The sequence below is a fragment of the Macaca mulatta genome, chromosome 12, assembly GCF_049350105.2.
Source record: "Macaca mulatta isolate MMU2019108-1 chromosome 12, T2T-MMU8v2.0, whole genome shotgun sequence".
NCBI classification, from domain to species: domain Eukaryota; kingdom Metazoa; phylum Chordata; class Mammalia; order Primates; family Cercopithecidae; genus Macaca; species Macaca mulatta.
The window spans coordinates 103,061,876-103,079,418 of NC_133417.1; the positions used below are offsets into that span (position 1 = coordinate 103,061,876).

Here is a 17,543-nt window from a genome sequence, read left to right on the forward strand (position 1 = left end):
TGTTTGTATAATAGAATATTAATTGCTAACCATCATTAGAGTTTTCCACGTATGGCAGGCATTGTTCTAAAGAATTTAGATGTATTATCTCTCTTAATCTCACAAAAAATCTATGAGGTGAGTACAATGATTATATCCAGTTTATGGATGAGGAAACTGAGGCACCCAGTAATCTTGCCCAAGGTCAAAAAGCTAGTAAGTCTTGGAGCCAGGATTTGAGCCCAGCTACAGTAAGAGTGGAGCTCATGCTGTAAATTCACTTGTAAGAATGGTGATATGGTTACGATTCAAAGTCTCTAGTCTAGATTGTTATTCTGCGAGAGAAATGAGGAATCCTTAGAATCAGATTTATTTCTTCATCACTCCTGGGGTTCCACTCCTCAGCTTGTGTGTTCTGCCATCTTGGGCAGCCAGCTTATGTGGAAGGCTTGTGGGGGCTCATGGGTGCTGCAAGGAGAAATCGGTACAGGGGCCCTGAGAATGGACTGATGAGGCCTCACATTAGTAGCATCTTTCAAAATCTTCAGCAGATGCCTGTCATGAGTATGATTCTTTAATAATGTTCTTTTTGGCTCTGATCCGTCAGGGCTTATGATGATACCTTTGAGTGAAAACTAGTCATTTTTTCCAGCACTTCTCCCACTCGTGAATCCTCTATCATTGCTTTTGTATTTCAATTTTCTGAAACTCTGACTCAGATTAAAATTACTAAATGCCTCCAAACCCTGTACCCACACTGAAGACAAAAGCTAGAAATCGGGGCGGAGCAAGATGGCCGAATAGGAACAGCTCCAGTCTCCAACTCCCAGCGCGAGCGACACAGAAGACCGGTGATTTCTGCATTTTCAACTGAGGTACTGGGTTCATCTCACTGGGGAGTGCCGGACGATTGGTGCTGGTCAGCTGCTGCAGCCCGACCAGCGAGAGCTGAAGCAGGGCGAGGCATTGCCTCACCTGGGAAGCGCAAGGGGGAAGGGAATCCCTTTTCCTAGCCAGGGGAACTGAGACACACAACACCTGGAAAATCGGGTAACTCCCACCCCAATACTGCGCTTTAAGCAAACAGGCACACCAGGAGATCATATCCCACACCTGGCCGGGAGGGTCCCACACCCAGGGAGCCTCCCTCATTGCTAGCACAGCAGTCTGTGATCTACCGGCAAGGCAGCAGCGAGGCTGGGGGAGGGGCGCCCGCCATTGCTGAGGCTTAAGTAGGTAAACAAAGCTGCTGGGAAGCTCGAACTGGGTGGAGCTCACAGCAGCTCAAGGAAACCTGCCTGTCTCTGTAGACTCCACCTCTGGGGACAGGGCAATAACAAACGCAGCCGAAACCTCTGCAGACCCAAACGACTCTGTCTGACAGCTTTGAAGAAAGCAGTGGATCTCCCAACATGGAGGTTGAGATCTGAGAAGGGACAGACTCCCTGCTCAAGTGGGTCCCTGACCCCTGAGTAGCCTAACTGGGAGACATCCCCCACTAGGGGCAGTCTGACACCCCACACCGCACAGGGTAGAGTACACCCCTGAGAGGAAGCTTCCAAAGCAAGAATCAGACAGGTACACTCGCTGTTCAGAAATGTTCTATCTTCTGCAGCCTCTGCTGCTGATACCCAGGCAAACAGGGTCTGGAGTGGACCTCAAGCAATCTCCAACAGACCTACAGCTGAGGGTCCTGACTGTTAGAAAGAAAACTATCAAACAGGAAGGACACCTACACCAAAACCCCATCAGTACATCACCATCATCAAAGACCAGAGGCAGATAAAACCACAAAGATGGGGAAAAAGCAGGGCAGAAAAGCTGGAAATTCAAAAAATAAGAGCGCATCTTCCCCGGCAAAGGAGCGCAGCTCATCGCCAGCAACGGATCAAAGCTGGACGGAGAATGACTTTGACGAGATGAGAGAAGAAGGCTTCAGTCCATCAAATTTCTCAGAGCTAAAGGAGGAATTACGTACCCAGCGCAAAGAAACTAAAAATCTTGAAAAAAAAAGTGGAAGAATTGATGGCTAGAGTAATTAATGCAGAGAAGGTCATAAACGAAATGAAAGAGATGAAAACCATGACACGAGAAATACGTGACAAATGCACAAGCTTCAGTAACCGACTCGATCAACTGGAAGAAAGAGTATCTGCGATTGAGGATCAAATGAATGAAATGAAGCGAGAAGAGAAATCAAAAGAAAAAAGAAGAAAAAGAAATGAACAAAGCCTGCAAGAAGTATGGGATTATGTAAAAAGACCAAATCTACGTCTGATTGGGGTGCCTGAAAGTGAGGGGGAAAATGGAACCAAGTTGGAAAACACTCTTCAGGATATGATCCAGGAGAACTTCCCCAACCTAGTAGGGCAGGCCAACATTCAAATCCAGGAAATACAGAGAACGCCACAAAGATACTCCTCGAGAAGAGCAACTCCAAGACACATAATTGCCAGATTCACCAAAGTTGAAATGAAGGAAAAAATCTTAAGGGCAGCCAGAGAGAAAGGTCGGGTTACCCACAAAGGGAAGCCCATCAGACTAACAGCAGATCTCTCAGCAGAAACTCTACAAGCCAGAAGAGAGTGGGGGCCAATATTCAACATTCTTAAAGAAAAGAATTTTCAACCCAGAATTTCATATCCAGCCAAACTAAGTTTCATAAGTGAAGGAGAAATAAAATCCTTTACAGATAAGCAAATGCTTAGAGATTTTGTCACCACTAGGCCTGCCTTACAAGAGACCCTGAATGAAGCACTCAACATGGAAAGGAACAACCGGTACCAGCCATTGCAAAAACATGCCAAAATGTAAAGACCATCGAGGCTAGGAAGAAACTGCATCAACTGACGAGCAAAATAACCAGTTAATATCATAATGGCAGGATCAAGTTCACACATAACAATCTTAACCTTAAATGTAAATGGACTAAATGCTCCAATTAAAAGACACAGACTGGCAAACTGGATAAAGAGTCAAGACCCATCAGTCTGCTGTATTCAGGAGACCCATCTCACACGCAGAGACATACATAGGCTCAAAATAAAGGGATGGAGGAAGATTTACCAAGCAAATGGAGAACAAAAAAAAGCAGGGGTTGCAATACTAGTCTCTGATAAAACAGACTTTAAACCATCAAAGATCAAAAGAGACAAAGAAGGCCATTACATAATGGTAAAGGGATCAATTCAACAGGAAGAGCTAACTATCCTAAATATATATGCACCCAATACAGGAGCACCCAGATTCATAAAGCAAGTCCTTAGAGACTTACAAAGAGACTTAGACTCCCATACAATAATAATGGGAGACTTCAACACTCCACTGTCAACATTAGACAGATCAACGAGACAGAAAGTTAACAAGGATATCCAGGAATTGAACTCATCTCTGCAGCAAGCAGACCTAATAGACATCTATAGAACTCTCCACCCCAAATCAACAGAATATACATTCTTCTCAGCACCACATCGTACTTACTCCAAAATCGACCACGTAATTGGAAGTAAAGCACTCCTCAGCAAATGTACAAGAACAGAAATTATAACAAACTGTCTCTCAGACCACAGTGCAATCAAACTAGAACTCAGGACTAAGAAACTCAATCAAAACCGCTCAACTACATGGAAACTGAACAACCTGCTCCTGAATGACTACTGGGTACATAACGAAATGAAGGCAGAAATAAAGATGTTCTTTGAAACCAATGAGAACAAAGATACAACATACCAGAATCTCTGGGACACATTTAAAGCAGTGTGTAGAGGGAAATTTATAGCACTAAATGCCCACAAGAGAAAGCAGGAAAGATCTAAAATTGACACTCTAACATCGCAATTAAAAGAACTAGAGAAGCAAGAGCAAACACATTCGAAAGCTAGCAGAAGGCTAGAAATAACTAAGATCAGAGCAGAACTGAAGGAGATAGAGACACAAAAAACTCTCCAAAAAAATCAATGAATCCAGGAGTTGCTTTTTTGAAAAGATCAACAAAATTGACAGACCACTAGCAAGACTAATAAAGAAGAAAAGAGAGAAGAATCAAATCGACGCAATTAAAAATGATAAAGGGGATATCACCACCGAACCCACAGAAATACAAACTACCATCAGAGAATACTATAAACACCTCTACGCAAATAAACTGGAAAATCTAGAAGAAATGGATAATTTCCTGGACACTTACACTCTTCCAAGACTAAACCAGGAAGAAGTTGAATCCCTGAATAGACCAATAGCAGGCTCTGAAATTGAGGCAATAATTAATAGGCTACCAACCAAAAAAAGTCCAGGACCAGATGGATTCACAGCTGAATTCTACCAGAGGTACAAGGAGGAGTTGGTACCATTCCTTCTGAAACTATTCCAATCAATAGAAAAAGAGGGAATCCTCCCTAACTCATTTTATGAGGCCAACATCATCCTGATACCAAAGCCTGGCAGAGACACAACAAAAAAAGAGAATTTTAGACCAATATCCCTGATGAACATCGATGCAAAAATCCTCAATAAAATACTGGCAAACCGGATTCAGCAACACATCAAAAAGCTTATCCACCATGATCAAGTGGGCTTCATCCCTGGGATGCAAGGCTGGTTCAACATTCGCAAATCAATAAACATAATCCAGCATATAAACAGAACCAAAGACAAGAACCACATGATTATCTCAATAGATGCAGAAAAGGCTTTTGACAAAATTCAACAGCCCTTCATGCTAAAAACGCTCAATAAATTCGGTATTGATGGAACGTACCTCAAAATAATAAGAGCTATTTGTGACAGACCCACAGCCAATATCATACTGAATGGGCAAAAACTGGAAAAATTCCCTTTGAAAACTGGCACAAGACAGGGATGCCCTCTCTCACCACTCCTATTCAACATAGTGTTGGAAGTTCTGGCTAGGGCAATCAGGCAAGAGAAAGAAATCAAGGGTATTCAGTTAGGAAAAGAAGAAGTCAAACTGTCCCTGTTTGCAGATGACATGACTGTATATTTAGAAAACCCCATTGTCTCAGCCCAAAATCTCCTTAAGCTGATAAGCAACTTCAGCAAAGTCTCAGGATACAAAATTAATGTGCAAAAATCACAAGCATTCTTATACACCAGTAACAGACAAACAGAGAGCCAAATCAGGAATGAACTTCCATTCACAATTGCTTCAAAGAGAATAAAATACCTAGGAATCCAACTTACAAGGGATGTAAAGGACCTCTTCAAGGAGAACTACAAACCACTGCTCAGTGAAATAAAAGAGGACACAAACAAATGGAAGAACATACCATGCTCATGGATAGGAAGAATCGATATTGTGAAAATGGCCATACTGCCCAAGGTAATTTATAGATTCAATGCCATCCCCATCAAGCTACCAATGAGTTTCTTCAGAGAATTGGAAAAAACTGCTTTAAAGTTCATATGGAACCAAAAAAGAGCCCGCATCTCCAAGACAATCCTAAGTCAAAAGAACAAAGCTGGAGGCATCACGCTACCTGACTTCAAACTATACTACAAGGCTACAGTAACCAAAACAGCATGGTACTGGTACCAAAACAGAGATATAGACCAATGGAACAGAACAGAGTCCTCAGAAATAATACCACACATCTACAGCCATCTGATCTTTGACAAACCTGAGAGAAACAAGAAATGGGGAAAGGATTCCCTATTTAATAAATGGTGCTGGGAAAATTGGCTAGCCATAAGTAGAAAGCTGAAACTGGATCCTTTCCTTACTCCTTATACGAAAATTAATTCAAGATGGATTAGAGACTTAAATGTTAGACCTAATACCATAAAAATCCTAGAGGAAAACCTAGGTAGTACCATTCAGGACATAGGCATGGGCAAAGACTTCATGTCTAAAACACCAAAAGCAACGGCAGCAAAAGCCAAAATTGACAAATGGGATCTCATTAAACTAAAGAGCTTCTGCACAGCAAAAGAAACTACCATCAGAGTGAACAGGCAACCTACAGAATGGGAGAAAATTTTTGCAATCTACTCATCTGACAAAGGGCTACAGAACCTACAAGAACCTACAAAGAACTCAAACAAATTTACAAGAAAAAAACAAACAACCCCATCAAAAAGTGGGCAAAGGATATGAACAGACATTTCTCAAAAGAAGACATTCATACAGCCAACAGACACATGAAAAAATGCTCATCATCACTGGCCATCAGAGAAATGCAAATCAAAACCACAATGAGATACCATCTCACACCAGTTAGAATGGCGATCATTAAAAAGTCAGGAAACAACAGGTGCTGGAGAGGATGTGGAGAAATAGGAACACTTTTACACTGTTGGTGGGATTGTAAACTAGTTCAACCATTATGGAAAACAGTATGGCGATTCCTCAAGGATCTAGAACTAGATGTACCATATGACCCAGCAGCCATCCCATTACTGGGTATATACCCAAAGGATTATGAATTATGCTGCTATAAAGACACATGCACACATATGTTTATTGCGGCACTATTGACAATAGCAAAGACTTGGAATCAACCCAAATGTCCATCAGTGACAGATTGGATTAAGAAAATATGGCACATATACACCATGGAATACTATGCAGCCATCAAAAAGGATGAGTTTGTGTCCTTTGTAGGGACATGGATGCAGCTGGAAACCATCATTCTTAGCAAACTATCACAAGAACAGAAAACCAAACACCGCATGTTCTCACTCATAGGTGGGAACTGAACAATGAGATCACTTGGACTCAGGAAGGGGAACATCACACACAGGGGCCTATCATGGGGAGGGGGGAGGGGGGAGGGATTGCATTGGGAGTTATACCTGGTGTAAATGACGAGTTGATGGGTGCAGCACAGCAACATGGCACAAGTATACATATGTAACAAACCTGCACGTTATGCACATGTACCCTACAACTTAAAGTATAATAATAATAAATAAATTTAAAACAACAACAACAACAACAACAACAACAACAAAAGCTAGAAATCAAAATATCAGCGCAAGGATAGTATTTATGTCTGGGACATTCATGAAGTTCTATCAAGAAATTCTTTTGTAAACCAAAGAAGTCTTAAGCTAATTTTTCTTTTCTGCATTTCTAAGATCTATTTGATGACATGTGCACCATATCATGTAATGTACCTAAATTAAACAAAACACACACACACAAAAATAAACAATATAGTGATTAAGAAAAACAACTCTTGGCCTGGGAAGCCGGCATTATTAGTTATTTGCTTCACACTTGTTTCTTGTGTGAACCTGGGCAATGTTTTTTTTTTTTGTTTGTTTGTTTGTTTAGCTTTCTTGGGTCCATTTATTCACCTGTAAAGTTATAAAAGCAGTCCTTTGAATAGCTCAGAAATTTGAAATAGTTACTAAGAACTGTTATTTAACAGAACTCAACGATACTGTCACTAAAAGACACTTCATTGTTTTCCACTTTCAGTGTTTCTTTCAGTATAAATGTCAAGGAAACAAAATAAATCCTAAGTAGAGAAAACATAAGGAAAAATGGAATGTGTTAGGCAATTTGGTGCTGTGCCATAAAGGCGGTAACCTTCCAGAACACTCTCCCATACCATGTATATCTGTATCTGTAAGACTGGAGGAGGATTCTTGCCTCTCCTCCAGGCAAGTATCAAAAAAATCCTTGTACTGCATTTCACTGATCATAAGATGCCAAGAAATAAATGAAGATGCCTACTCATCTTGCAAATCATAGCTCTCTTGTTACATTCTGTGGGAAGGCTTGTCTAATCTCCTAGTCCTCACAGCAATACATTCTTTTCCCTCAAGTACTTAGCATAATTTAAGGTTAGATATAATTTTATTTTTGTGGTTATTTTATATATACCTGTATCCCACACTAAACTTAGGTTCTGTAGGGGCAGGGATGATGTCTGTGCTCACTTTTGTACTCCCCAGAGTCCAGCCTGGTGATTCTCAATGAATCACCAGTACTGCCCCCTAGGGTGTGTTCTGGAAAATTGTGGAGGTGATTGGGAGGATTCTCCTGCCATTTATTGGAAACAGACAGGAATATTTGATGTCATGCTCTGGGCAGGACAGTACAACATAATGAAAAATTGCCCTGTGTCCTGCAAGATTTCCAATAATTCCTGCCTGAGTAAACCCTCTATATTAGTCCATTGTCATACTGCTATAAAGAACTACCTGAGACTGGGTAATTTATGAAGAAAAGAGGTTTTATTGACTCAGTCCTCCATGCTGCACAGGAGGCGTGCCTGGGGAGGCCTCAGTGAACTTACAGTCATGGCATAAGGCAAAGGGGAAGCAAGCACGCTTCACGTGGTGGCAGGAAAGAGCAACAGCTAAGGGGAAGTGCTACACACTTTCAAACAACCAGATCTCCTGAGAACTCACTATCACAAGAACAAGGGGGAAATCTGCCCCCATGATCCTTTCACCTCCCACCAAATCCCCTCCCGCAACACTAGGGTTTACAATTCAACATGAGATTTGGGTGGGGACACAGAACCAAACCGTATCACCGGCTAAAATGCAAATCAGAATACTTTAGTGTATGATATTAATTAATTATTATTATTTTTTACAAGAAGTTGTTTGAAGGCCAGTACTTGTGTAAAAGGTAGTTATTGAGAGGTATGTCTAAATGAAATAAAGACATTGTTTCCAAACTATTGAATAATTTACTCACCTTGGGTATTTTGTCCACTTGATCGTATAATTGCTACACAGTAATATTGGAACAAAGTGGAAAGAGAGATAATGGTTTTAACTTGATGCTTTATTTTTTATTATTGATAATCCATGGTAGGCATCCGCCTGGGTCCCACAAGGTATCAGCTGATATTATCAATCACAAGAAAAATGGCCTTTGAAGTACTTTTAAAGATTTGGCAGTTTTGCTGGGCATGGTGGCTCACGCCTGTAATCCCAGCACTTTGGGAGGACGAGGCGGGTGGATCACCTGAGGTTGGGAGTTTGAGACCAGACTGACCAATATGGAGAAACTCCTTCTCTACTAAAAGTACAAAATTAGCTGGGTGTGGTGGCCCATGCCTGTAATCCCAGCTACTCGGGAGGCTGAGGCAGGAGAATTGCTTGAACCTGGGAGGTGGGGGTTGCTGTGAGCCAAGATTGCACCACTGCACTCCAGCCTGGGCAACAACAGCAAAACTCAGTCTCAAAAAAAAAAAAAAAAAAAAAAAAACAGGTTCAGTAGTTTTGATGTGGTGTATGGACATTATTTACTTCCTCATTTATGGGATTATCAGCTTTTTCTTTCCACAGTGAAGATTTGTATTTGTCTTGGCATGTTATGCCTACCTTAATTGAGGTTGTTTCTTTCCTACTTTTATTCTATGCAAATACATCCATTCTATTGCCATTATTTGTTTTCATACTAGTGTCTATCTGTACATTTGCATTGTCATTTTTCTATAAATATGTATTTTTTGTGTGGAATGGCATCTGATCTTATTTCTCTTTCATATCTAATTGCATTCATATTAAGTAGAGGCATCTGCCTACTTCAGGTTTCTGGTGTGCCTGCCTGACCATTCACATAAGGTAATACATGTTATTTTATTTTAAATGACCATTCCCTTTTTCTCCTTTATATTATAGCTAGGGTATTATATCTACTTTATTTTAATAAGAAATAAATAGGTTATATTATCTATGAATTTAAGTTTAGGGTAATAAAGGAAACCTTACAAAATATTTGTTTCAAAGGGTTGGTTTTGATAGGTTGAGAACCACAGGCCAAAGTCTGGTATACAGTAAGTGTTTAACAAATATTTGTTTGCTGGATAAGTGAATGAAATGAAAACTAAGGTGCAAGTCCTCATTAATAGCTAAGAGAGACCACCATTGTTCCCAGAGTACAGGGAAGAGATGGGTGTATCTCAGTTCACATATACTTAGCTTTGAACAAGGTATAACAGGGGCAATAAATGGGAATTTGAAACATTAAATTTAGTACTTTTTTTTTTTCCAAGATGGAGTCATGCTCTGTCACCCAGGCTGGAGTGCAGTGGCGTGATCTTGGCTCAATGCAACCTCCGCCTCCCGGGTTCAAGCAATTCTCCTGCCTCAGCCTCTTGAGTAGCTGGGATTACAGGCGCCCGCCAACACACCCAGCTAATTTTTGTACTTTTAATAGAGACGGAGTTTCACCATGTTGGCTGCGCCTGGCCCATACTTCTTTGTTAAGCTCTGGTCACCAAGTGCATCTCAATGCAGTGGGTTTTATTGAGTGATACAGATGTCTTCCTCCAGTAACAGGACCTGTTGTCAGCATTGTTGCCACTGGATTATTAATAGGTTTTTATTATATTATTATTAGTGAGTAGTGTTTAAATAATGTTGAAAGACTTCACTTATATGTAGAATTCTATATATACAAGGACATAAAAATTGTCTCCTTATATTAAAACTATTTTTAAAAACATGGCTAATACAAGGGTTTTTTGCTTAAAATGCAGTCATTACTATTTTGAAGTAACTGGAGTCCTTCATTTCTTCAACATTCAAGTTAGTTGACATTTCTTGATAAATAAAGCTATTGTAACAAAGAAAGCTTGATAAGAAAGCTATTGTAACAATGCAGGTGTTATTTGAGAAGGAAATGTGGGAAAAGAAGATCTTTCAAATTTAACTTTCAAATTTAATTTTCATTATGTTGAATTTTAACAGGGTATGATTTCAAAAATTTTTGAGCCTTTCATATGGCTTATTAAACATGTCATCTGCTACATTTAACAATTTTCTGGGGACTCTTTGGCATTAAATTATTCTTAACATTTCTTTAAAGTGTCTTCTATACTTTATAAATTATTTTTTCTTGAGAATTAGATTCTCAGGAACTAAAAAGATGTATTTATATTCGGTTTCCATAGTTTTCAGAGGTATTCAAATTAATCAGAGTTCATGACCAATCCTAAAATACATGTTTTACATAACTAATTAAAAAATGAACTTTATATACAGTTATAAAATCCAGTGTCTCAGGTGAGCATGTCCAGTGTAATTCTCTTCACGTTCCTATACAGATTATTTTTATTGCATTACATAATAAAGATTTGAAAAGCAGAGTTTCACTTGTTTTGGGTTTAGAGTTTCAGAAGAATAACAGATAAAGCTTCATTCAGCCAAGACTGTTAAAACAGAACTACTCTACGACTATCCATCCATATTTCTTGAGTATTCATGGAGTAAAAATTTAACTTTTTAAATAGCAAGTAGAAGGCAGTTGAAATATTTGGTTGCTGAGGTGTTGCAAAACAATAAATCTGAACATTGATGACTTAGTGCAGTGGACACTTCTATTTTTGTGCAAAATTAAGGTATTTTATATGCAATTTCCTAATAGCTACACCTTTGTGCCTTTTAACTCTTGTTAACATCTTGTATATATTTCCTTCACAGATAGGCTTTCATTCTAAAGAGCAAGAATTCCAGGCCATCTTTAATAACTTCACCCAGTATTCCAAACAGTGTAACATACCAAGAGTGTAACATCAAAAAAAAAAAAAAAAAAGTCTGACATGATATCAAAACATTTTTGATCTGTTGTTTTAATTTCTCAAATGGAGGACATTGTAGCAGTTGTTTTTACCTCTTCAGAGCAAAGGAGTAAACTTCTTAAATGATAGAGTCGCAAAGGATGGTTTTTGAGTTAGTAAGATGGCAGTTGTGCATAGCCCTCCACAGTATGGTCCACCAGTGTGGTCCACCAGTGGACCAAATAAAGAACTACACATCCCACTATGATGTCCGTGACTGGTTTCTACTGCAGCACTGTCCAAGGGTGATTCCACTGTGGGTATGGATTCTCTCATGGATAAAAGAATATCAGAAAACTCAGTCTGCTGATGAGTGTGGGCTGAGAAATACCCACACGAATTGACCTGTGGACAGAGCTGCATTTGTTTATGTGTGTAGTTTTGTATATGTGAGGGTTTTACTATTCCCAGAGTCCCAATTAGCTGCTTTAAATATTTGTGTTGTGCTCTGAAACAACCCACTCATTTCCTTTACACATGATGAGAACACTAGTTATGATGTTCTCCTGCACTTTTGTGTACTAATATCACAAGGGACAGTGCGGTTCATGGGAAAAGTGGTTGTGAAGGAGCCAGGGATGTCTTTTGTGAATAATTCTGCCAGATTTGTAGCCAAAACCATTTTCAGTGGTGGTGGGAGGAGGACTGCATTTCTTGGTAAAAATGGAAGTCACAGAAATCCTAAACAGCTTTTGATGGATTATAAGATATATAACTAAAAGATAATTTACGTGTAGAATTCTACCCTATTTTATGGTTAGGATATAATGAGATGTGTGTGAATTGGTTTATGTTTACTATATTAAGTGTTCAATAAATGTTAGCTGCTGTTTAGTGTTGTGACAATATTTCTTGTCAGTAGTAAATTTATTAGTAGTAATCAAAATTGTGGAGATACATCACCACAGCAGTGCATGGCAGCCCAATTTGCAATCTAAATTGCATCAGTTATTTCCTGATTTCTAGATAATGTATTTTAATTATAAGTTAATGCAGCTGGAAAGATTTAATAAGGAATGCTTAATGTTTGTTTTTTAAATATTCACTAATCATCACTCATTTTAAATTCAGAATTTCTATAATGATCTCTGTGGCTTTGCATGAGTCCATGTCACTTTCTAAATGTGTTGGACCTGCCAATGGAGCCTTACATCCAGAAGCCAAATCACTGTGGAGGCTAAATGGTGGACATTGCTCTTGGGAGTTCTGTTAGTCTTGTTGTCCCATCAGCATCAATCTACCTGAGCTGCTCTCTATTACCCTTACTTTCTTTTGAGTTAAAGCATCCTTCTCTTTTTTTTTTTTTTCCTGAAGGATCTGCAGTACCAGAGGATACTTCAAATCCCCATGAGATTGCTAGTATAGAAATGCCGGCAGCAGCTTGACATTTTTTTTCAAGTTGAGTGTTCAGTGATCAACTCATACATTAATTCTGCATTTCATGTCATAACAACCCTAAACTTATTTTAGTATACAAGAAGTGTTTCCATTTCTATATCGCCAAAGAAAATGAATTCTCCCGGGGTTCCTCTTCTTCCCCTAAGACCTCTGTTTAGGGAGAATAAGATTAAAACACTTTCTTAAGAGTGACTTGTTAGATTATTTTTTAAATACATACTACAGACAAATACCTTTACATGGCTTGGCTGACCTGAATATCGTGGGGCGTGTCGGGGGATGGTTTGGGGATGAAACTGGATCAACCTCGGATCACCAGGCATTAGATTCTCATAAGGAACACACAACCTAGATCCCTTGCAGATGCAGTTCACAATAGGGTTCACACTCCTATGAGAATCTGATGTCTCCGCTGATGTGACAGGAGGTGGAGCTCAGGCAGAAATGCTCACTCACCCACCGCTCACCTCCTGCTGTGCAGCCTGTTTCCTCACAGGTCACAGGGGCTGGTATCAGTCCATGCCCAGGGCTGGGGATACCTGCCGTACCTAATACATTTTGGAGGAAATGATATACAGGACAAAGATGTTTAGAGGGAGATCTGGTATAAGCTGGCTGGTTAAGAGAAGTCTGGGGGTGTTTGTGACAGAGTAGAGAGAAAGAGATTGCTAGATGATTAGGGAAAGTTGCTGCGTATAAAATGGGAAAAAAGCCAGCATGCCAAAGGAAAATGCCAGGGTGGCGGTTGTTAACAATCAAATTCGCCCTCTCTACGATTGTCACCAGAATGTGTCTTTTCTGGTTCTGGTGCCTTGATTAGGAAGATCCAAAGAAGAGATGCAGGTTGTGATTCCTTGAACCACAGAACGGAAAGATGACTGCTATTTCTCCTTCACAAAAAAAGAGAAAACAAAAGTTTATATAGGTGTTTCAGTGTACACTCTTCACAACATAGCCTTTCATGTTTGCTTCTTTCAGTCGTTAATAGTTTAACGACTTTTTTCCGCCTGTATGGGACAGCCAGTGTGTGTTGTCTCCAGGGTTCTCAGGAGATGATGTAGCTGTGTTAGTTATGCCCTGGTACAAACTGTTTTCTCCCATTGGCCATTGTTTTCTACAGAGACTGACTTCTATTTACCAGAAATGGCACAGTCTGGCATTTGGATGCCACCTCATAGAACCAATGAGACGACATTCTGGATTATTAAAATATGTTTCATGCAATGTTGTGGGAAAAGGGGATGTGAGAACTTTGTGCATTAGTAGGATAAAATGATGGTTTTGCATGTTTCACTGTTCTCTTGCAATTAGGAAAGTTGCCAGTTTTTCTACTGCTATGCTTTTAAAATGCTTGATGAAACTTTCAAAACTAAATGAAAAGGAAACACTTAAAAGTAATACTCTGAAAATGAAGGAGGATATAATCTCATTACTAATAGATTATTTTTAAAGGAATCTTTCCATTTGTAAAAATAGTAGTACATATACATTATACATATCTCTGTAAAACAGACTCCAGTAGATGCATTTTAAATATTAGTCAAATTCTTAATAAAATATAGATAGTACCAAGATACTTATTATATATAGTAGCAGATAATGTTAACCACTTTCCAAATCACCTTATAGCATTGTGACTCCTATACTTATGATCATTTAAATCATAAAGAGCCCTTCAACATATTGTCTTTAATCTTAGAACTGTGAGGAAGGCTGAAGGATATTTTCATCATTTTTGCAGAAGAGAAAATGGCCCAGATAAAAATTGGTGGAAGATGCTCTGACCCTCGTCCCCGCCAGTGTGTTCTTGCTCTGCCCTGTCTTCTGATTCCGGATGCTATCTCTAAGTTGTGTCAGGCTGTGTCACATGGGCAATACTTTTCTTTTTATCTGCATTGCTTCCATGGGTAACAATGAATAGGAGTCTTTAGGGTGCGTTGCAGAGAGTGCCTGCTTTGCTGTTAAAAGATGCCTATCAGGTAGTGGTTAAAACCACAGACCCTGGAGCCAGCTGCTGGACTTTAAGCTCCAGCTCTACCACTTAGCAACTGTGTGACTTTGGGAAGGGTGATTGTGCTCTGGGCCTCAGTTTTTTTAATCAGTAAATTGAGAATAATGAAAGTACCTATCTCATAGGGATGTTGTAATGAATGATTGAATGCACATATATAAAGCACAAAGAGTGACCACACCGAGCAAGTGCTTCATATGTTGGTCTGTTATTAGTATTGCTGAAGAGTTGCACTTTTCAAAGTGGATGTGACTTCACTTATTGTTTTTTAACTTTATGTTCTGGGATACATGTGCAGAACGTGCAGGTTTGTTGAGCAGACTCATTCATGATGTCTAACCTGTTTAAGAACAGACTTCCCAAAGTCTGCTGGTATAGTGGATGTTTTTTCTTTAGAAAATATATCTCTCACTGACAGAGTCTTTAGGCTCTAATCTCTAGTCTTTAGTCTCAGACTAGATTGTGAACATGGTGTGGGGAATAGAGCACTGATCCAGGAGGCTGAAGGCCTGAACTTTAGTCCCAGCTCTGCTATTAACCAGCTGTGACCTTGGGCCAGTCAATTAACCTTATCAGGCTCAGCTTCATTTCTCCTCATGAGAAGGCAGAACTATCCACCTCCAACTCTTCTTTCAAAATCCCATACCATAATTGATGTACTTGAGAAGAAGTCCGCTTTAACACAAACATCAGGCAAAGCCCAACTATTTAATCATCCCATATAATTAAAAGCTGCTATTAGAAGGATTTAGCTTTTTTTTTTTTTTTTTTTTTTTTTTTTTTTTTTTTTTTTTTTTACAAAGGATAGAACTGGCAGGTGCACGTTTAGGTTTTGAGAAATAAAATATTCCAAGCTTTTGTAAAATACAAGTTTCTTCGTACATCCTAAGGAAAAAACATTTATCAAATTAAAAATATAGAATGGCCTTTCATAAAATAGGTGAATTATCCTTTCTCTGACCCTCTGCTTTGTAGAATAATGCTCCAGCAATCGTCATAACCCCACATCCTCCATATTGTCCTTTACTTTCAAGGTCACACTTTCAGGCACTGCCGTGAGAATGGAGAGGAGAGGGAAGAAGCTACTTCCTCCTCTGTCTATGCACCGTAGACACCTGTCCCCGCTCCCCCACACTCAGTCTTTCAGCCGTTGGGCCAGTACCAGCATATGCACTTTACCATTGTAACAATGAAGTAAAATAAGAAATAAAAATAGCAGGAAAAGAGCTCTGTTGGGCACTGATGTAAATGACAGCTAATGTGTTCCTGTAATCTTCATTTCGTTTTTGTTTTGATTAACATGTTGAGCTTCTGTAGATTCTTCTTCTCCATCTGCCAGGTGGGAACATTGTCTTCAGGATGACGGGAAAGGCAGAAGTAATGTGGGTAACTAATAATTTAACAACAGGCAGATTGCAAGGATGACCCAGTATATTAAAAACCAGCTCACCAAGCATAAGGGTTTGTGACTTTACAGAAGACACTTTGCTTTGTAAGCTCTTGTACAGAGGGGGAGATTTTATTTTCACTTCTTTAAGGAAGAGCTTCTTTCCTTGTTTTCTCCCAAGACTAGGAATGCTGGATCTGGGTGGGGTAGGTATTGCAGCAGTGTGCAGAGTCTCACACCATATGGTGATGGAAGAGTTGATGTCCTCAGCACATAAAGAGGAGGGTTCCTCACAACAAGAATCTCAACAGACTGCCAGCAACCACAGCCAGTTGGTCAGGCTCAGGTTGAGGTACTTGGCTTAACAAGCAAAGTCACTTAATAATGTTAGAAAAGAACCTTGGGTTAAACCCTGGAAAAGTGAGCTTGTAGGTCTGGGTCTGTTTCCTTATTCAGCAATGGGCAGTAAGGACACAGAGTGATGTCACTCAGCACATTCCTGGCCCATAACTGTCTTCTTTCATGCCTATTTTTTTCTGTTTGTAGGGCCAAGGAGATCTGTTGAAGAATGCCAAGAATGAAGCTTTAGAAAACATGAAGCAGATCCAGCTGGCATGCTTGTCCTGTGGACTGAGTAAAGCCCCCAGCAGCAGTGCTGAGGCCAAGAGCAAGCGAAGCCTGGAAGCCATAGAGGAGAAGGAAAGCAGTGAGGAGAATGGGAAGCTGTGACTGGGCATTATTGACACGTTCACCCATCTTATCAAGGACTCTGGTTTCTCATTCTTGTTTTCTTTCTTTAAATGTTTTAGAAGTTCACAAAATCATGCCCTCTATGGGGTATTGCATATAGATATTTTCACAATGTCAGTAGTTTAGTGTAGTTAATTTATCTAAATTAAAGCCTTTAGTATCAGTATTTTAAATTCTGAGACAAGTGTCAACACCCCTGTGTGGATGCCTGTGGAAGAGGGTGTGTGTGTGTGTGTGTGTGTGTGGGTGTGTGTGGCAGAGAGAGAGAGAGAGAGAGAGAGAGAGAGAGAGAGAAATTCTGTTACAATATATTCCGTGTTGCATTATTCATTTAGTGAGTTATTCCTTGATCATTTTGGGACAATTGTGTTCATCTGAAATTCTGAAGAGCACTTACCGTAACCTGTCGCTGTGTTTAATTTTACTTCTCTGCCTTTGACATTTAATTTAGTGATCATAGCATAGTTTATTA

General features: G+C 39.6%; 1 protein-coding gene across 1 annotated transcript in view; it reads left to right on the top strand.

The window, feature by feature from the left end:
• PLCL1 (phospholipase C like 1 (inactive)) overlaps window positions 1-17,289 on the top strand; it is a 353,159-nt gene extending 335,870 nt beyond the window's left edge. Inside the window, 1 exon segment of the mRNA NM_001260854.1 lies at window positions 16,868-17,289. Within this exon segment, the coding sequence (NP_001247783.1) occupies window positions 16,868-17,050 (183 nt within the window). The 3' untranslated portion in view covers window positions 17,051-17,289.
• Window positions 17,290-17,543: the final 254 nt, after the last annotated feature.